Source organism: Populus trichocarpa, chromosome 1 (genome assembly GCF_000002775.5).
Source record: "Populus trichocarpa isolate Nisqually-1 chromosome 1, P.trichocarpa_v4.1, whole genome shotgun sequence".
NCBI classification, from domain to species: Eukaryota; Viridiplantae; Streptophyta; class Magnoliopsida; order Malpighiales; family Salicaceae; genus Populus; species Populus trichocarpa.
In genome coordinates, this window is record NC_037285.2 from 37,802,709 (window position 1) to 37,824,318 (window position 21,610).

Genomic DNA, 21,610 nt, shown 5'->3' on the forward strand with positions numbered 1-21,610 from the left:
TAAGAACAATAGTTTCCTTTATAATAAATCTATCACTAAACTAAATTGTAGATCCTTTTAGGTTAGAATAATTTTTCACACTACAATGTTCTCCTCTCCCTTACAATTTATACTTTGATGTTTAAGAATCAATAGTCATCTAGGGCATGTTCTCATAGACATTAAAATGATCATGGATCGGTTATTCCTCCTTGTCATGGATAGAAAAATATCTAGGTATCTCTTGAAAGGAAAGTTGTGGAAATGGATCATTTTGTCCTCTACAAATTAATAGGGAGTCCAAATTTGACTACACGACACTAGATTCATGGAAATTTATAGTTTCCCATGCTTAAATCCACCATAAAATTCAATAAAAGTTTCCTTTTATCATGAAAGGGTGGTTGGTCTTCACCTCTCACTTGGCATTCCTCTAATACCATATATATATGTGTGTGTGTGTGTGTGTGTGTGTGTGATTTAACATAAAAGGTCTTAGGATAATTTACATTATCAAAAAATAGTAATAAATAACCCGACAAGACTAAGGTTGAATCACAGGGAGGTGAACTATATAAAATTATAAACAACAAATGAAAAGGAGTTGAAGAGAACTTTTGAAATGTGATATTGATGTGAGTATTAATCAAAGATAAAAGCAATTGTCAAGGTTAGAGGATCAACTAATAGTATTAGAAATAAGTATAGTATAAACTTTTTTTATTAATCAACTGGAAACCACACACAAAGAAGGTTCAAATCAGATGATTTATCCTTAATAGTTCATTATAAATTTTTAACATGATCATATTGATTATCTTATTTTAGTAACACCATACTTTTAAATATTGTCAGGAATTCATGATGTTAACTTATGTTAACAACAAATCAAGTTCCTTTCATAGCACAGGTGTCGATTATACCATATAGTAGGCTATGAAAGTGTCAAGTATTTGTTGTACCAAGGGTTGTACAATACAAATCTAGATTAATTATTTAACAAGTAAGGTATTAAGAATTAGTAAGATAAAAAGATAAGACATGTTAATAACAAACTTTCTTGGATATAAACATTGAAGTCCATGTTGAGTTTATATTATATCTATTCTAACACCATTAGTGAAATCTTTTCACCTTGACATAATAAACTTAGCTAAACATTGTGAAGAAGAGAAAACATAAATAAACTAGATAAGAACATAGTTATGATGAAAAGTATAAACAAGAGATTATTAAAAGCAAAACTTAAACATTACAAAAATACAAAGAAAGAAAGCAAGAAGATGATCTTGATCTGAAAACCAAGAGGCCTAAATGCATGAAAAATGCCTCCTTTTATAGGCCAAAATTCAAAACTATTGATTTGATGACTAATTGTTGAGTGGGTGGCCACCTCTTCACTTGGTAACAATCCTTATCTTCTTGTCTGCAGAAAACGTCATTGCTAACATCATAATTTGAACAAATAGTCTCATGAAAGTTCTCGAAAATTGTCTCAGCTTTCCAACAAAACAAGAATGAGGTCATGTGGACTTCTAGAACTCGAGATATGGGCTGAACACTGAACAATGTCTGGGCTGCAGGATAGATTCTGACTTCTCTGTTGTTGCTATAATTTGAACTTGAAAATGGTCCTTTTGAATCTTGGACTCTCATGAAAGTTTTAGGCCTATGTCTTAGCTTTATATCCATATAAACCAGACCTAAATCCAAGTTCTACAACTCTAGTTATGATCCAATAACCGAATGGTGTTTCAATTTGAATTCAACCAACATCTCTTTTCTAAGCTTAGCCCTCTCTTTGTCTTCTTAATTTCAGTAGTTAAACTCATCAATCAATCCTTTGATTTATGTGATAGGTCTGCATTTAAAATGAATATTTACCATAAATTAAATGTATCTTATATTATCAGACTTGTTATTATAAAACATGCTCTAGTTAAGGAGTTATTGATACTTCAAATGCAAAATGATGATATAAAACCTTGATAAAAATACACTTTTAAGTACTAATCAACAATGGTCCTACCATTATCCAAGGTCACAACTATATTTAACTAGGCCTTATTTAATTTATAAGACCTGGAAAAAATTAAATATCTATATACCCAAAAGAGAAAGGAAAAAAAAAAGCCACATGTTCTATCTAGAAGGAAAATTTGGTTCCTTTCTTCTCCTTTTTAAAAATAACACTATATTTAGGAGTACTTACCAATAAGTCTTCAAATTGACCTATAATAAATTATATGGATGCACAAAGCTAACCTTTTGAGTATAGGCTCCTATCAAAGCCAAATCATATAGAAATATATATAATTTGCATCCTATACCTAAATACAAAGATGTTATTTGATTTGACTAAAAAATGATAAAGTTGTCACATTTCCTTGCTAGGCTTAGTGGTAATCCTATATAGTTGGATTACGTCAAAGATCTATTAGCATTTTCATTCTTCATCAAAGTGTGGTTTTATTCTCTCTATATATTGAGGTTCACTTGATTTTTCTAGAGTGAAAGCCTTTCTCTATATATCTAAGGCAAACAAGTTATATCTTTTTTATAGAATTTCTTCTTAATATTGTCCAAAGACATTCTTGAATCAATATTTTTAGGGAAATGCTGATTATAGATCAGTGTAAATTAGTGATACAATCTATGTAATGCTAGAAGTGGGTGATAAGAGAAGGGTTTTATTTTGCAGAGCTTGAAGATGTCATTTATGTGTTTAAAGAGAGAAGTAAGGTTAAGGTTTATCCTCTTTTTTAGAAATCTTTGGTTTCTTCAGATAAGGATTGGGAGCTTTTTAAATAAAATGAAAGGATAGGATGTTAATTGATTGAATTGATAAATTAACTATAAATCAAAATTATAGTTATTGTAACGGTAATATCATGCCAAAAAGCTAGAAAACATTTTATTTTGAAATTTCTTAAATGTCTAACATGTTAGACAATGAAATATGGTGGATATTTTGGAAAAACAATTCTTGATTTTCCATGTCATTCATGGTTAATTTTATGATTGATTGAAATATAAAAGGTAAATCAATATTCTTTCATTTATATTAAATAAAGAAATATGGATGCATTATTTATGTCAAAGTTAAACCATTCATGTATCATGTGATTAAGAACAATATAATTTATTGTTAGTTTTTAAGAAAAATAACGAAGAAAAATAAAATTAAATATCAACCAATAAAGAAGGTTAAGTTCGAAAATCATCTAAGAGATTAAGTTTCACATTAAGTGATTGATTAATCCTATATAAAAAAGAACTTAACTTATGGATATTATAAATTGATATAAGCATATGTTATTATAAAGATGTCTGCCAGAAAAATAGTAAATAAGTGCAAGTTATGCTAGGATTAATATTGTACAATCTTTATATGTTATAAATTGTTTGTTTAAGATTAAGATTTTATATTTATGTGAGATTTTATCTCAATAAAAATATAAATATATCATTTAATAGCTTAAAATAATGGTTAGTGTTATATACATAATTTATTATGCAATTTACTCATAATTTTATGCTATTTATTGCTTTCTTTTATGTATGACAATATATTTCTTTTCCTTATACATTTTACTAGTCATATTACACGTGCTTGAATTCAGGTCGAATCAAAAGTTAATTTTTAACATAAATGAATGTTCAAGCGTTTTAAGTGTGTTTTTTAGAATATACAAATAGAAAAGACCATAAACCAAAAGAAAATGACCACACATGCAAAGTTGCAAATATAATCCACGGTGAACTAGAAGGAGGTGAGCAGTGGAGCACGTTATAGTGAAATCATCGGATCTTTTAGTATTTCCTGCAATTATAATTTACGAATTCAAGATATAGTGAAATCAAAGCTTGTTTTTCTTTTTCTTTTTTTTCTTAACATATTGAAGTCAAGTTACGAATTCTTTGATCAAGATTAAGTGTCTAATTATAATTTTTCGTTGTTGGATAATCAATGATCACTTTATTTATTAGATCAACAAATGAAAATAATTAAATAAGGCATTTAAATGAGAAAAAATGGATTGACATTACTCTTTATTTATTAAATCATATACTTTACCATCAAAGAATAATAATATCTTACAACCATGAAACAGGCAGTCAATTCACCATTACATCTTACGTGTCCTCTAAGGAATTTGTTTTTTTCACAATACGTAGGGAATTAAGGAAGAAAATGCCTACAATGCTACATCAAAAAGAAAGCTTCACAGCCGTCCAATAAATAAACACAAATGAGAGGGGAAAGAACACAAAAGATTAGCTTTGAACAGTCGTTCAACAAAAAGCTCCAAGGTGCTTCATCTTTGACCAAAGAGATTGGAAATGACAGCACATAATGATCTTGAATAGAGTGATCATGTTAAAGTTTTAAAGCAGCAGAAGAATGGTGATGAGCATAGCCAAATTGGGCAGGAAGATGCACGCACCAATCTTGGGCAGCCCATTTGGAGCTCCTGGTGGTACTGCTGTAGCTCCACCACCTGGAACTGGGGGGGGACTTGCTGTATGAGAGGGCAAGGGTCCCTCCACAACATCAGGTGCAGTTAACACTGGGTTTGGAGGCTCAGCTGGGGGCAAGGCAAAAGGTGAGATTAGCTGCATGAGACCGCCAGGCTGAGCAGGGCTCATGTAAGAAGGTAATTCCTTGCCCAAGCATCGGTTCCCTGCAATAAAATGGAGCAATGTGTTACTAAATGGCAAACAGATATCACTACATGTCTGGTGGATAAATTTATTATGGAATTTCCCTAAAATCTGAAATGAGACTAACACAAATAATGGCAGTTAAATATACTCTCAAGTCATATTGTATGATCCTAACGTGATTTCTACACAGAACATGTAATATGCGAACCTATTTTTCTCAGCCTAGTACAGTATGAAATTAAACTGACATTTTCATGAGAACAAGATCATCTAAGGAATAATTTGTCCAGAACATACAACTTCGTCCAGGATTCACTCTGTATTGTTGCATATAAACTAGAAACATCAGTGACTTACTCTTGTATCTGGCAGAAGTCAGAGGGAATTCTGTGATAACACCGCTGATGTTGACTCCCATGACGTAGGAGTTAATTTCAACTGTTGAATCTGAGAAGAAGTCCCATGCCTGAGATACAAACTCATTGCTGAAAGTTTCCACATAAACTGAGAGCCCATGCGATTGCAGCTTTGGCACAACATTTGTAACACCACTGAGGAATGAAGAACTTTCAGGAAAGACAGAAGCCTTGCTGATGACCACCGAACTAGCAAAGTCTTTGATGTCCTTCAGTGCTGCATCTTCAGCATCTTGAATATCCTCTTCAATCCGGTACACAAGCTCATAATTGCTTTCGTCCCTAAATTTCATTAGAACTGAGCTGTTGGTGGACTCAATCATAACTTTCTTGGAAGTTGGATCATCATAACCAGCTAAGCTCAAGACTTCAAGTACTTTGTCAGTAATGGGTAATCCCTCTTTCTCTATAAGATAGGCTGCGTTCTGAAATGAACAGAACAGACAACAAACATCAGTCAGGGTGGGAACAACCTTCATTTTTTCTACTGAGCTGCATGAAATGTGGACAAAAATAATAATCACATATTCTTCTTTTTTTTTGGCTGCTGTTGAAGACCTTATTCTATTATTCTATGAGAGAAATCCCCAGGCGTGCAATTATAGCTCAAAGGTCTGTACTAAGCATGTGAGCTGCTCATGAGACTAGAAGCATGGCAGGAAGTTACGCCAAAGGATGCGGTTAATACAACCACAGGAACCATTGTCATCTTTATTGCTACTAAAGAAATGAAAATGCAGATCGCTAGCAGATGAGATATCTGAAATGAGCAACCACTGAATATGATGGTCCATTAAGTTCCATCAACCATGGAAACTAATACCATGTGTGAAATGGTTTCCAAGTTGGGGAAGAAAAATAAAAGAGATAATATGTTCCACTAACAGAACTAACCAATCAAGCACTGCTTTTGTTTTACTAATAAGGTGTAGTGTGATGATAAATTTGATTTTGATAACATGCTTTCCATCCAACAGGAAAAATGTAAAATTTCCACAAACAATCAAAGGAATATCAAGTGCAAGCAGTTTATGCAAGTTCAGAGTAAAAATGCAGCAAATGCTATAGCAGGAATCAGATGATTCAAACAAAGGATCATGTACGAGTAATGTGAGCTTAGCAAAAACCCACCTCAATGCTAATCAAGACACCAGAAAGCGAGCTAGTGTTCTTTGCCAAAGCTAAGAAATCAGACAATGTTAGAAACTTCCCTGAATTTTTGAATTTGGGATTCCGTAACAATTCATATTTTGAATATGGATTGGAAATCACCGCTACAATGAAAAAAGAAAAAGATCAATACAAAATCATTATCTTCAATGAAAACATTTGGACAATCATACATCCACAAAGAAACAACATATGGAATTCAAACAACAACAACTAGATTACAAAGCAGAATTTAGAGTTGGGCAGGAGTCAAAAAAGAGAGCAGAGGAATATTTCTGTTCCTTTTCTCACAAAATTCTACCTTTTAAAATGTAAAGAGAGCAAAATCAAAAGAATGGTGCCAGGCAAAGGACATTTGCGTTTAGTATTGTTCCAAGAATTGTAATCTCTGTAATTCTTTTCATGTATTTATTCTCAAATCTCAAGTGGTGGGAATAGCTGGTTATGAGATCTTGTCTTGTGACTCCCACGACCAAGACATTATTTCCTTTGAGCCCTAGATGGATGTGTTTTTTTGGCTGGCCACTCTTTATTTCTCTTCCTCAATGTCCTAAATTATTTTAACTTTGCGATCCAGTACTGAGCATTCTATTTTAACAGAATGTGAGGATTGAGTAATGCCCCTCCACGTAATTGTTTGTTCATAGGCCAAGATTTTTTCCCCCACTAAAAGGAAAAAAAATTTATAAAAAAAATCATGTTTTATTGGGAAGGGGGTGCAACAGAAGATTGAAAAAGCAAAAGAAGTAAAAGCCAACCAGTTTGAACTTACGAATTAAGTTCTGAATCTCACTCCATGTTAAGCTAAAGGTGAATATCCCACTGCCTGCCTTAATCTGTGGAATATTCTGTTCACGATTGCTGTAAATTGATTGGGCAACTGTTGTACTGTCATAAAGATTTATAGAGCCTAAGCAAAATGGTATCCCGTCTTTTGATATTTGAACAGGACAATCAATAACATCAGCACCATCTAAAATAGCTTTCTGGTAAGCCAAATCAGTGCAACCAGGGTAGTCTCCACTTGCACCATTTTTTGAGATGACCGAAAGGTTCACTGAAACATGAGAAAAGGAGGACAGAAGAGCTAAGTACTAATGTTCAAAAAATGCAATATCCTTTGAAGTTAAATCTCACATAAAAAGAATCAGAAAATAATTTTGTTTGCACCTTGAGGTGTATCATTCTTGCCTAGACCATGAAAACAAGCTGCAATACAGAAGGAGAAATCAGAATCTCAAAATATTTATTCTCCATATTAGGAGAAATATCCAGACAGGCATTATAATCTTTAACTCCAACCGAAAGATTACAGCTAGGATAAGAAGAGAAATTGTCTCAATGGTTCTGAGTCAATGATAACAGCAGTCACAGTACTAAACCTTTTAAGTTCGACCAAAATTTGAATCATGCAGTGATAAGGAATCAAGTATCAAGCATGTTCTGACATGAGAAGCTAGAAGTAGCAACAGTTGAAAGTTGATGGTAGGCAGGCTAACAACTGCTCCCATAAAGAAATTACTGCTAAATGTCCAGTTATTTAAGTTGAAAAACACTAGATTGAACCAATAGTTCACGGTTTGTTCAGATCCATGATGCTTAAAGAGAAGGATTACAGCTTACCAATAGTCGCAGAAGGAGTTACTGGAAAGTCAGAGAGCATGCCATCAACAGAGAATTCACCATTGTCAACAAATCTGAGATACTCAGTTACAGGATCATAACTGTAATTGTAACTTAGTGGAACGTCATTATAAAATTCTGATACAAAAACCTCTAGCCCTGCCTTGTGTGCATCCGAGACGATAGAAGTATGAGGTTGTAAGTAATTACTTGCATCTAAAGGCCATATGTATGACTTAGGGATAAGAATTCCAGATGCAAATGTCTTGATGAAAGTAAAGTTCATTGAGAGAGAACCATATGTCTCATTTGTTGATGGCTCGATGACATTTGATTCCAGAAACCGGAAGACCAGTTTTGTTATATTTAGGTTAAATCTCTTAACAATACCTCTCAAGAAACCCACTTCTGGTGATGAGAGATGATTAATGACAACCCTTCTGGATAGAGACAGTACATAGCTTCTCATACTCAAATTGTGCTGTTTGAAGAATGCATCATACTGCAAAAGTATCAGAACAAAACAATTTGGTTGGAATAATAGATGGTAGTGCACGTTCCACTGATTTAAAAGGAAGGGAGAATAGCAACAGCAGCAAAGAAGGCTTCACGTTAATAAGTTCATAGAAGGTACTGGTGTAAGATAAAACAGAAATTATATTGCTTCTCTACCTGAATATTCAACCATAAGCCTGGTGGTTTTAAGTTAGCCACATCCTCAACAGTTTGGATGGGATAAATGTAATCAAACCTTTCACTCCGAGAATAGATTCCCTGAGTCACTGTCAAGGAAAAACAATGTCAGAATCAGAAGTTCAAGGCAGGAATTGAGAAGTTAAGAAACAGTTGATCCACACAGACTGGTATGCTAAGAAAATTTTCATAGTCAATCTCATGAAGATCAATTTAGATAAAATCTCCTTCAGAGACTAATGAGCAGGTCCCTGTCAGTAAAATCTGAAGATCAACAATGGGATATCCAAATCCAAAAACAAAACAACCCCCCATTGGTTTTTTCTTCAAATATTTGATTGAAGTATGCTATTTGCAATAAAACTATCAGTGTCTCTAAATGACCTGATGTTATTAACTGTCTTTTATGCTTGACCATTACTAACTACCACTTATACATCAAGCAAACTTTACAAACAGAAGGACTATAACAACAATAATAAATAATAAGAATGGAGAATAAACAGCTTGTATTTTTGTGTTATTCTTATGCAAATAAGAGGGGTAAGGTCTTGAGTTTGACTCCCACCTTTGCAATTCACTGCTAATTTCAACAAAAAATGAAAAGAAGGAAATGGCAGTTGATTCACTTGATTCATGCAAATTTTTAGCAATCAACAATAAGAAAATCTGGATATTTCAAATGATCACTTCATGTAATAATAATACTTTACAAGAAGTATAGAAATAAACAGGCTACCAAAAAATGACCAATAACCATATGAAGCAAGTTGTTGAAATCTTAGCCGAACTCACAGAATACAAGTGACAATTCATTAAGAGTGAAATCCACTGTGAACCATCCTCGGGTAGGAATTCCATTAACTAGGTACAACTTATCCTTATTTTTCATAACTTGTGCAATGCTAGTAGAATTGTCAAGCCTGAGATCAGGGGCACAAATCCCCACACCATCTTTAGTTAACTGCACATCACACCATAGGACAACATCCGGCAAACTTGTAAGCGTTGCAAACTGGAAAGCAACTGAGCTAGAATCAGGAAATAATCCTGAAAACCCGCCACGTGCTATGACTAAAGGGCGATTTCCTGCAGAATGAAATTAATTAGTGAGCTTTTTTCATTACAAGGTCGATTGACTCTACTCAAATGTGTTATAGGGTCATATTTTTATCCATGCAAATTTACTGCAACACAGATTGCAAGTTCACTAACCAAAAATTGTTATTGCAACACAAATTACATCAAATTATTTTGTGAGCATATAAGAATTAGTTAAGTTGCAAGTTCAACATTTTTTGGGTATTCATAATAGAAATATTTTGGAAAGCACCAAGAATCTTATGAGTAGCCATTTTTCTTGAAAGAATTTTAGTGACCAACATTTTTTTTTGTCAATTTTCTCAACAAACTCAGATTTATAGAAACCTCCGGTTTTTGGAAAGCCAGGTTCAAGCAAATTAACTATCACATAAAACAATTGACTTATCAGAACTTAGAGTGTGGGGAAATGTAAAAATAAAAATGAAAAACCACCCACAACACCAATATCCAAAAGCCTGTAATTCATGAAAAAGAAATGCATGCACTTTTTTTTTTTGTGTGTGTATAATGAACTGAGCTGGTAGGAATTGCATATAAATTGAAGGTTTTCCATAAATGACATGATGTGATTTCTCCAAGAAAAGAAAGAAATTCAAGGATTCATTTTGCATAAGCCCATGATGAAATCAAAATCAGCTTTCGAAAAAGAAATCAATTTTAATCTTTGAATTTAAAGTAATCTTCAAGGCCCAATACGAACAAGTGATCTTATTCTAGAAATAGTAACCATGTTGTTCCTTGCTATTTTCTTAACTAAAGCTTATTTAAAACGGTGTTTAACGATCTAAGATACCGTAAATAAAATTATCACAAATTCTACTAATTACTCATTTATCATAAATCAAATGTAAAAAAAAAAAAAAAAGTGTAAAATATTGCATCTCTTATATATTTTCAATATTTATTTAAGGCCAAATCTTCAAAGACGGAAAGCAAACTTCCCTACAAATGCAACTAGCTCCTAAGCTGTAATTCTAAAATAGAAAGTCGAGCATCACATGCATTTTCCTAGCAATCAAACACAAAATCTAGAGGGAGAGAGAAATCTGAGTGCGTTGTAGTGAGAGAAAAGCAAAGACAGACCGGTGAGTGTTTTCCAGGTACTAGCAGATCCCTGAGCAGAGACAACAACCACCAATGACTGAAGTAGTAGTACAGCTAGTAGAGGAGTGAAGAACGAGCGTAAGTTACACATTGCCGGAAAATCTAGCCGGTGACTTGTTGGAGGAGCTTAAGCAAAACTCCGGCCAAGTTTTCTCGATAAATGCTACAGATTTCCCGGGGGGGGGGGAGAGAGAGAGAGAGGGGGGGGGGGGGGGGGGGGGGGGGGGGGGAGGTGTGGAACCTTTTCAGACAGGCTTTTAACAGATTTGTTGATGTATCGAGCCTTTTCTTTCTTCTTTTTTTAGTGTTATTATTTGTTATTGCAAGTGCTTGACCGATGTTTTAACATGGATTGTCAACAAGGGCCGCTAGGTTTCGAGGAAACAGATAATTATTTTAAAAAAAAATATTAAATTGATAATATTTTTAATGATTTTAATAAAAAATAAAAAATAAATATTTTAAAGTGTTTTTACAAATTAATAAACATTTTATACACAATTATTATGCTGCCATTAACATTTACATTAAAAAATATATAACTCTCTTTCACTATAGTCAAATAACCCTTGAAGGTTTATCCTTTTAATAAATTATTGTATTTACTATTAGTTGACCTTAAAAAAAATTATATGTTTTTTATACATATCATCAACAATTTTGGTTATTTTTTATTTTCATAGCCCATTTTATCTTATGATAATATTATAGAGAGGTTTATTAGCTTTTATTGCAAACTAAATTCTCTTCTTCTTCTTCTTTTCTATTGATACGTAACATATGAATTTTAAAACGTTTATTTTTATTTTAAATATAAACAAAAATAATGCTATATAATTGATTAATTTTTAGAATTAGAAAAAAATTTAATTTATTATTAAAATAAAAACCAAGAGACTAATTTGTAATTTATGTGTTATTGAGTTTTTTTGTCTAAAAATAGGCAATGTGTATTAATGATATGTTAAACCGTTTATTATTGTGCTAATTTTTATTTTTTTATTTAATTATATAAAAAAAATTATTTGATTAGTAAAATGATTTATATTTTTAAATTGAACTCCACATATAATTATATTTCAAACATTAATTATGAAAAAACTAAAATAATTTATTTATCTTACAGCAATTTTAATTAAACAGTTTGTATTTTTAAAATTACCAATAAAATTATTTATTTAAAATAATTTTTTTAAAATTGTAATTGCGTAAATTAAACACTACCTAATCCAACTTGTGTTTTGAATTTTATTATCTTGACGGTGAAAAATAGAGGTTTCTGATGGCACTGTATTTGAGTGGCTTGTCCGTCACCCAAGCATCTTGCCAGAACCAACCATGTTTTCCGTTGCCTGTAACCCATTTAGCTCCATGCTTCACTAGTTCCCAGCTCTCATTTATTTCTTTGCAAATGGTTGATGCCGTTTTGCTATTATGTCCCGAATCCACTCCAGTCGGTGAGCGAATATGACTTTTCTGTGATTATATATGATATTCATTTTCGCAGATGAGTTATAGCAAATCCGCTGCCGCAGATCCGCTGTGCTTTCTATCTTTGTAGAGTATGTTGCATATCAGCTGTTATAGTCGCATTATCGGCGATGGTTCGATAAACTCACGTCTACACCTCACGCATAAAGCTGATGTTGAGTATTATATTATTAACTAATCTAAATCAGAGATTCCAATGTTTTTAATGAATTCTTACTATTTTTTTTATTTTTTTCACCGGTTGAAGAAATACCATCTTCAAGATTTTTTATCTTTGTGATGCATCTCACCAATAATCAAGAGTTTTTCTTCTAAATTTTTGAAGGTTTACAATTGTTTGAAATGTAACAAAACTCTTTTAAAAAGTAGATAATACAATTGAAAACTATGATGTTTATAACTTACTATATAACATTTGGTATCACCAAACAACCAACTAGTTCACGCATAATTTTAGTTTTGATAATTTTAAACCTGATGAATTCTTTGCTTTGTGAATGGAATGAATTTGTAGTGTTGAAAGGTGGTTCAATCCTTTATTTGTCAAAAAACCAAAACATCATCCAGGATATAGAAAAAATTTAGAAATCTTATCTATTTTTTTTAGCAAGATAAAGGATAAGAAACACCTCAATAAAGCTCTTTTTGTCAAATAGAACTCATTGACATAAAAATTAATTTTTTATTGTCAAGATATTATTGACCGATAACTTTCTTTCATGTTCCTTATTTTCCTTTGATTTCTCTCTTATTGCAAACCCATGATTGAAACGTGAAAAAAATAGTTCTGAATCAAAATATAAAATGTTAAAACTAAAGGAATCAAATGAGGAGTTAATGGAGAATATGTGAATAAAAGTGAAATTATTCACCTAAATTTCAAATGAGCCACACTTTTTTTAGCTTGGTTATTTCTCTTTTAATTGTGTATTTACGCTACAAATTCAAACTTTATTGGCCTCTAATCAAGTTTAAGGAACCGACTAAAACCTTGTAATCAAGTTTAAGGAACCGACTACAAATAGAAAAGACCATAAACCAAAAGAAAAGGACCGCACATGCAAAGTTGCAGTGGAATCATCACATCTTTTAGTATTTCTTGTAATTATAACTTACATGCTTTCTTTTCCTTGTGTTTTTTTCGGTTTCTAGTTTTGACATTACTCTTTTTTTTTTCCTTAACATATTGAAGTCAAGTTACGAACTCTTTGATCAAGATTAAGTGTCTAATTATAATTTTCCTTTGTTGGAAAAAGAATGAAAATTTAATAGCATATTAATTAAAGAATTAATTATCAATCAACAATAATCAATGACTACTTAATTTATTAGATCAACAAATGAAAATAATTAAATAAGACATTTCAGTGAGAAAAAATAGATTGACATTACTCTTTATTTATTAAATCATATACTTTACCATCAAAGAATAATTAACATCTTACAACCATGACACAGGCAGTCAATTCACGATCACATCTTACGTGTCCTCTAAGGAATTTGTTTTTTTCACAATACGTAGGGAATTAAGGAAGAAAATGCCTACAATTATACATCAAAAAGAAAGCTTCACAGCCGTCCAATAAAATAACCCAAATGAGAGGGGAAAGAACACAAAAGATTAGCTTTTGAACAGTCGTTCAACAAAAAACTCCAAGGTGCTTCATCTTTGACCAAAGAGATTGGAAATGACAAAGCACATAATGATCTTGAATAGAGTGATCACGATAAAGTTTTAAAGCAGCAGAAGAATGGTGATGAGCATAGCCAACTTGGACAGGAAGATGCACGCACCAATCTTGGGCAGCCCATTTGGAGCTCCTGGTGGTACTGCTGTAGCTCCACCACCTGGAACTGGGGGACTTGCTGTATGAGAGGGCAAGGGTCCCTCCACAACATCAGGTGCAGTTAACACTGGGTTTGGAGGCTCAGCTGGGGGCAAGGCAAAAGGTGAGATTAGCTGAATGAGACCGCCAGGCTGAGCAGGGCTCATGTAAGGAGGTAAAACATTATAGCCCAAGCATCGGTTCCCTGCAATAAAATGGAGCAATGTGTCACTAAATGGCAAACAGATATCACTACATGTCTGGTGGATATATTTATTATGGAATTTCCATAAAATCTGAAATGAGACTAACACAAATAATGGCAGTTAAATATACTCTCAAGTCATATTGTATGATCCTAACCTGATTTCTACATCTAACATGTAATATGCGAATCTATTTTTCTCAGCCTAGTACAGCATGAAATTAAACTGACATTTTCATGAGAACAAGATCATCTAAGGAATAATTTGTCCAGAACATACAACATCGTCCAGGATTCACTCTGTATTGTTGCATGTAAACTAGAAACATCAGTGACTTACTCTTGTATCTGGCAGAAGTCAGAGGGAATTCTGTGATAACACCGCTGATGTTGGCTCCCATGACGTAGGAGTTAATTTCAACTGTTGAATCTGAGAAGAAGTCCCATGCCTGAGATACAAACTCATTGTTGAAAGTTTCCACATAAACTGAGAGCCCATGCGATTGCAGCTTTGGCACAACATTTGTGACACCAGTGAGGAATGAAGAACTTTTAGGAAAGACAGAGATCTTGCTGATGACCACAGAATTAGCAAAGTCTTTGATGTCCTTCAGTGCTGCATCTTCAGCATCTTGAATATCCTCTTCAATCCGGTACACAAGCTCATAATTGTTTTTGTCCCTAAATTTCATTAGAACTGAGCTGTTGGTGGACTCAATCATAACTTTCTTGGAAGTTGGATCATCATAACCAGCTAAGCTCAAGACTTCAAGTACTTTGTCAGTAACGGGTAATCCCTCTTTCTCTATAAGATAGGCTGCATTCTGAAATGAACAGAACAGACAACAAACATCAGTCAGGGTGGGAACAACCTTCATTTTTTCAATGTGGACAAAAATAATAATCACATATTCTTCTTCTTTTTGGCTGCTGTTGAAGACCTTATTCTATTATTCTATGAGAGAAATCCTCAGGCGTGCAATTATAGCTCAAAGGTCTGTACTAAGCATGTGAGCTACTCATGAGACTAGAAGGATGGCAGGAAGTTACGCCAAAGGATGCGGTTAATACAACCACAGGAACCAATGTCATCTTTATTGCTACTAAAGAAATGAAAATGCAGATTGCTAGCAGATGAGATAACTGATATGAGCAACCATTGAATATGATGGTCCATTAAGTTTCATCACCCATGGAAACTAACACCACGTGTGAAATGGTTTCCAAGTTGGGGAAGAAACATAGAAGAGATAATATGTTCCACTGACAGAACTAACCAATTAAGCACTGCTTTGTTTACTAATAAGGTGTAGTGTGATGATAAATTTGATTTTGATAACATGCTTTCCATCCAACAGGAAAAATGTAAAATTTCCACAAACAATCAAAGGAATATTAAGTGCAAGCAGTTTATGCAAGTTCAAATCAGATGATTCAAACGAAGGATCATGTACAAGTAATGTGAGCTTAGCAAAAACCCACCTCAATGCTAATCAAGACACCAGAAAGCGAGCTAGTGTTCTTCGCCAATGCTAAGAAATCAGACAATGTTAGAAAATTCCCTGAATTTCTGAATTTGGGATTCCGCAACAAGTAATATTTTGAATATGGATTGGACATCACCGCTACAATGCAAAAAGAAAAAGATCAATACAAAATCATTATCTTCAATGAAAACATTTGGACAATCATACATCCACAAATAAACATAAAATGGAATTCAAACAACAACTAGATTACAAAGCAGAATTTAGAGTTGGGCAGGAGTCAAAAAAAAAAAGTGCAGAGGAATATTTCTGTTCCTTTTCTCACAAAATTCTACCTTTCAAAATGTAAAGAGAGCAAAATCAAAAGAATGGTGCCAGGCAAAGGACATTTGCGTTTAGTATTGTTCCAAGAATTGTAATCTCTGTAATTCTTTTCATGTATTTATTCTCAAATCTCAAGTGGTGAGAATAGCTGGTTATGAGATCTTGTCTTGTGACTCCCACGACCAAGACATTATTCCTTTGAGCCCTAGATGGATGTGTTTTTTTGGCTGGCCACTCTTTATTTCTCTTCCTCAATGTCCTAAATTATTTTAACGTTGTGATCCATTACTGAGCATTCTATTTTAACAGAATGTGAGGATTGAGTAATGCCCCTCCACGTAATTGTTTGTTCATAGGCCAAGCTTTTTTCCCACACTAAAAGGAAAAAAAATTTATAAAAAAAATCATGTTTTATTGGGAAGGGGGTGCAACAGAAGATTGAAAAAGCAAAAGAAGTAAAAGCCAACCAGTTTGAACTTACGAGTTAAGTTCTGAATCTCACTCCATGTTAAGCTAAAGGTGAATATCCCACCGCCTGCCTTAATCTGTGGAATATTCTGTTCACGATTGCTGTAACTTGATTGGGCAACTGTTGTACTATCATAAAGATTTATAGAGCCCAAGCAAAATGGTATCCCGTCTTTTGATATTTGAACAGGACAATCAATAACATCAGCACCATCTAAAATAGCTTTCTGGTAAGCCAAATCAGTGCAACCAGGGTAGTCTCCACTTGCACCATTTTTTGAGATGACCGAAAGGTTCACTGAACCATGAGAAAAGGAGGACGGAAGAGGTAAGTACTAATGTTCAAAAAATGCAGTATCCTTTGAAGTTAAATCTCATATAAAAAGAATCAGAAAATAATTTTGCACCTTGAGGTGTAGCATTCTTGCCTAGACCAGAAAAACAATCTGCAATACAGAAGGAGAAATCAGAATCTCAAAATATTTATTCTCCGGATTAGGAGAAATATCCAGACAGAACTTAAGCATTATAATCTTTAACTCCAACCGAAAGATTACAGCTAGGATAAGAAGAGATATTGTCTCAATGGTTCTATGAGTCAATGATAACAGCAGTCACAGCACTAAACCTTTTAAGTTCGAACAAAATTTGAATCATGCAGTGATAAGGAATCAAGTATCAAGCATGTTCTGACATGAGAAGCTAGTAGCAACAGTTGAAAGTTAAATGATGGTAGGCAAGCTAACAACTGCTCCCATAAAGAAATTACTGCCAAATGTCCAGTTATTTGAGTTGAAAAATACTAGATTGAACCAATAGTTCACGGTTTGTTCAGATCCATGATGCTTAAAGAGAAGGATTACAGCTTACCAATAGTCGCAGATGGAGTTACTGGAAAGTCAGAGAGCACACCATCAACAGAGAAGTCACCATTGTCAACAAAACTGAGATACTCAGTTACAGGATCATAACTGTAATTGTAACTCAGTTGGGCGTCATTATAAAAATCTGATACAAAAACCTCTAGCCCTGCCTTGTGTGCATCCGAGACGATAGAAGTCTGAGGTTGTAAGTAATTACTTGCATCTAAAGGCCATATGTATGACTTAGGGATAAGAATTCCAGATGCAAATGTCTTGATGAAAGTAAAGTTCTTTGAGAGAGAACCATATGTCTCATTTGTTGATGGCTCGATGACATTTGGTTCCAGAAACCGAAAGACCAGTTTTGTTATATTTAGGTTAAATCTCTTAACAATACTTCTCAAGAAACCCGCTTCTGGTGATGAAAGATGATTAATGACAACCCTTCTGGATAGAGACAGTACGTAGATTCTCATACTCAAATTGTGCTGTGTGAAGAATGCATCATGCTGCAAAAGTATCAGAACAAAACAATTTGGTTGAAATAATAGATGGGAGTGCATGTTCCACTGAATTAAAGGGAAGGGAAGAAAAGCAAAAGCAGTAAAGAAGGCTTCATGTTAATAAGTTCATAGAAGGTACTGGTGTAAGATTGCTTCTCTACCTGAATATTCAACCATAAGCCTGGTGGTTTTAAGTTCGCCACATCCTCAACAGTTTGGATGGGATAAGTGTTATCAAACCTTTCACTCCGAGAATAGATTCCCTGAGCCACTGTCAAGGAAAAACAATGTCAGAATCAGAAGTTCAAGGCAGGAATTGAGAAGTTAAGAAACAGTTGATCCACACAGACTGGTATGCTAAGAAAATTTTCATAGTCAATCTCATGAAGATCAATTTAGATAAAATCTCCTTCAGAGACTAATGAGCAGGTCCCTATCAGTAAAATCTGAAGATCAACAATGGGATATCCAAATCCAAAAACAAAACAACCCCCAATTGGTTTTTTCTTCAAATATTTGATTGAAGTATCCTATCTGCAATAAAACTCTCAGTGTCTCTAAATGACTTGATGTTATTAACTATCTTTCATGCTTGACCACCATTACTAACTATCACTTATACATCAAGCAAACTTCACAAACAGAAGGACTATAACAACAACAATAAATAATAAGAAAGGAGAATAAACAGCTTGTATTTTTGTGTTATTCTTATGCAAATAAGAGGGGTAAGGTCTTGAGTTTGACTCCCGCCTTTGTCAATTCATTGCTAATTTCAACAAAAAATGAAAAGAAGGAAATGGCATCTGATTCACTTGATTCATGCAAATTTTTAGCAATCAACACTAAGAAAATCTGGATATTTCAAATGATCACTTCATGTAATAATAATACTTTACAAGAAGTATAGAAATAAACAGGCTACCAAAAAATGACCAATAACCATATGAAGCAAGTTGTTGAAGTCTTAGCCAAACTCACAGGATACAAGTGACAATTCATTGAGAGTGAAATCCACTGTGAACCATCCTTGGGTAGGAATTCCATTAACTAGGTACAACTTATCTTTATTTTTCATAACTTGAGCAATGCTAGTAGAATTGTCAAGCCTGAGATCAGGGGCACAAATCCCCACACCATCTTTAGTTAACTGCACATCACACCATAGGACAACATCCGGCAAACTTGTAAGCGTTGCAAACTGGAAAGCAACTGAGCTAGAATCAGGAAATAATCCTGAAAACCCGCCACGTGCTATGACTAAAGGGGGATTTCCTGCAGAATGAAATTAATTAGTGAGCTTTTTTCATTATAAGGTCGATTGACTCTACTCAAATGTGTTATAGGGTCATATTTTTATCCATGCAAATTTACTGCAACACAGATTGCAAGTTCACTAACCAAAAATTGTTATTGCAACACAAATTACATCAAATTATTTTGTGAGCAGATAAGAATTAGTTAAGTTGCAAGTTCAACATTTTTTGGGTATTCATAATAGAAATATTTTGGAAAGCACCAAGAATCTTATGAGTAGCCATTTTTCTTGAAAGAATTTTGTTGACCAACAATTTTTTTTTTTTTTTTGTCAATTTTCTCAACAAACTCAGATTTATAGAAACCTCCGGTTTTTTGGAAAGCCAGGTTCAAGCAAATTAACTATCACATAAAACAATTGACTTATCAGAACTTAGAGTGTGGGGAAATGTAAAAATAAAAATGAAAAACCACCCACAACACCAATATCCAAAAGCCTGTAATTCATGAAAAAGAAATGCATGCACTTTTTTTTTTTTTTTTGTGTGTGTATAATGAACTGAGCTGGTAGGAATTTCATATAAATTGAAGGTTTTCCATAAATGACATGATGTGATTTCTCCAAGAAAAGAAAGAAATTCAAGAATTCATTTTGCATAAGCCCAAGATGAAATAAAAATCAGCTTTCGAAAAAGAAATCAATTTTAATCTTTGAATTTAAAGTAATCTTCAAGGCCCAATACAAACAAGTGATCTTATTCTAGAAATAGTAACCATGTTGTTCCTTGCTATTTTCTTAACTAAAGCTTATTTAAAACGGTGTTTAACGATCTAAGATACCATAAATAAAATTATCACAAATTCTACTAATTACACATTTATCATAAATCAAATGTAAAAAAAAAAAAAAAAGGTAAAATATTGCATCTCTTATATATTTTCAATATTTATTTAAGGCCAAATCTTCAAAGACGGAAAGCAAACTTCCCTACAAATGCAACTAGCTCCTAAGCTGTAATTCTAAAATAGAAAATCGAGCATCACATGCATTTTCCTAGCAAACAAACACAAAATCTAGAGGGAGAGAGAAATCTGAGTGCGTGGTAGTGAGAGAAAAGCAAAGACAGACCGGTGAGTGTTTGCCAGGTACTAGCAGATCCCTGAGCAGAGACAACAACCACCAATGACTGAAGTAGTAGGACAGCTAGTAGAGGAGTGAAGAACGAGCGTAAGTTACACATTGCCGGAAAATCTAGCCGGCGACTTGTTGGAGGAGCTTAAGCAAAACTCCGGCCAAGTTTTTTCGATAAATGCGACAGATTTCCCGGGGAGGGTGAGAGAGAGAGGGGGGAGGTGTGGAACCTTTTCAGACAGGCTTTTAACAGATTTGTTAATGTATCGAGCCTTTTCTTTCCTCTTTTTTTAGTGTTCTTATTTGTTATTGCTGCGTGTTTGATCGACGTTATAACGTGGATTGTCAGCAAGAGCCGCTAGGTTTCGAGGAAACATGTATTTATTTTAAAAATATATATTAAATTGATAATTTTTTAATATTTTTAATGATTTTAATAAAAAATAAAAAATAAATATTTTAAAGTGTTTTTACAAATTAATAAACATTTTATACACAATTATTATGCTGCCATCAATATTTACATTAAAAAATATATAACTCTCTTTCACTATAGTCAAATAACCCTTGAAGGTTTATCCTTTTAATAAATTATTGTATTTACTATTAGTTGACCTTAAAAAATAATTATATGTTTTTTATACATATCATCAAGAAGTTTGGTTATTTTCTATTTCCATAGCCGATTTTATCTTATGATAATATTATAGAGAGAGGTTTATTAGCTTTTAATGCAAAGTTGCAAACTAAATTCTCTTTTTTTTTTTTTTTCTATTGATACTCATCTAAATTTTAGGCTAACATCTGAATTTTAAAACGTTTATTTTTATTTTAAATATAAACAAAATTAATGCTATATAATTGATTAATTTTTAGAATTAGAAAAACTATTTAATTTATTATTAAAATAAAAACCAAGAGACTAATTTATAATTTGTTGTGTTATTAAGCTTATTTGTCTAAAAATATGCAATGTGTATTAATGATACGTTAAAACTGTTTATTATTGCAGTAATTTTTATTTTTTTATTTAATTATAAAAAAAATTATTTAATTAGTCAAATAATTTATATTTTTAAATTGAACCCCACATATAATTATATTTCAAACGTTAATTTTATAAAAACTAAAATAATTTGTTTATCTCACAATAATTTTAACTAAACAGTTTATTTTTTTAAAATTATTTATTTAAATTTTAAGAAAAAACTGCAATCGTGTAAGCTAAACACTACCTAATCTAACTTGCATTTTGAATTTTGTTATCTTGATGGTGAGAGCAATTGGCTTAAGGTTA

General features: G+C 32.9%; 1 protein-coding gene across 5 annotated transcripts in view; it reads right to left on the reverse strand.

Annotated features, from left to right (window-relative positions):
- The window catches only part of LOC7485079 (glycerophosphodiester phosphodiesterase GDPDL3), a 52,963-nt gene extending 32,311 nt beyond the window's left edge, over positions 1-20,652 (reverse strand). The window contains exons 1-10 of one of the 5 annotated variants that reach the window (XR_008060183.1): positions 20,311-20,651; positions 18,906-19,199; positions 18,086-18,195; positions 17,429-17,930; positions 16,966-17,004; positions 16,572-16,856; positions 15,762-15,904; positions 14,620-15,103; positions 13,907-14,279; positions 4,006-4,293 (exon numbers count right to left, since the gene is read on the reverse strand). Coding sequence is in view for 4 of the 5 variants with exons in the window: in XM_052455992.1 (XP_052311952.1) it covers positions 4,369-4,481; positions 14,097-14,279; positions 14,620-15,103; positions 15,762-15,904; positions 16,572-16,856; positions 16,966-17,004; positions 17,429-17,930; positions 18,086-18,195; positions 18,906-19,199; positions 20,311-20,422 (2,265 nt within the window). In the remaining variant the exon portion in view is untranslated. Of the gene's footprint in view, positions 1-4,005; positions 4,665-5,004; positions 5,489-6,194; positions 6,338-7,005; positions 7,291-7,403; positions 7,443-7,856; positions 8,359-8,528; positions 8,639-9,344; positions 9,639-10,736; positions 10,969-13,906; positions 14,280-14,619; positions 15,104-15,761; positions 15,905-16,571; positions 16,857-16,965; positions 17,005-17,428; positions 17,931-18,085; positions 18,196-18,905; positions 19,200-20,310 lie in introns of those variants that run through there. The other 4 variants (XM_052455992.1, XM_052455994.1, XM_052455995.1 and 1 more) reach the window with 4 other exon arrangements.
- Between the last annotated feature and the right edge of the window lie 958 nt (positions 20,653-21,610).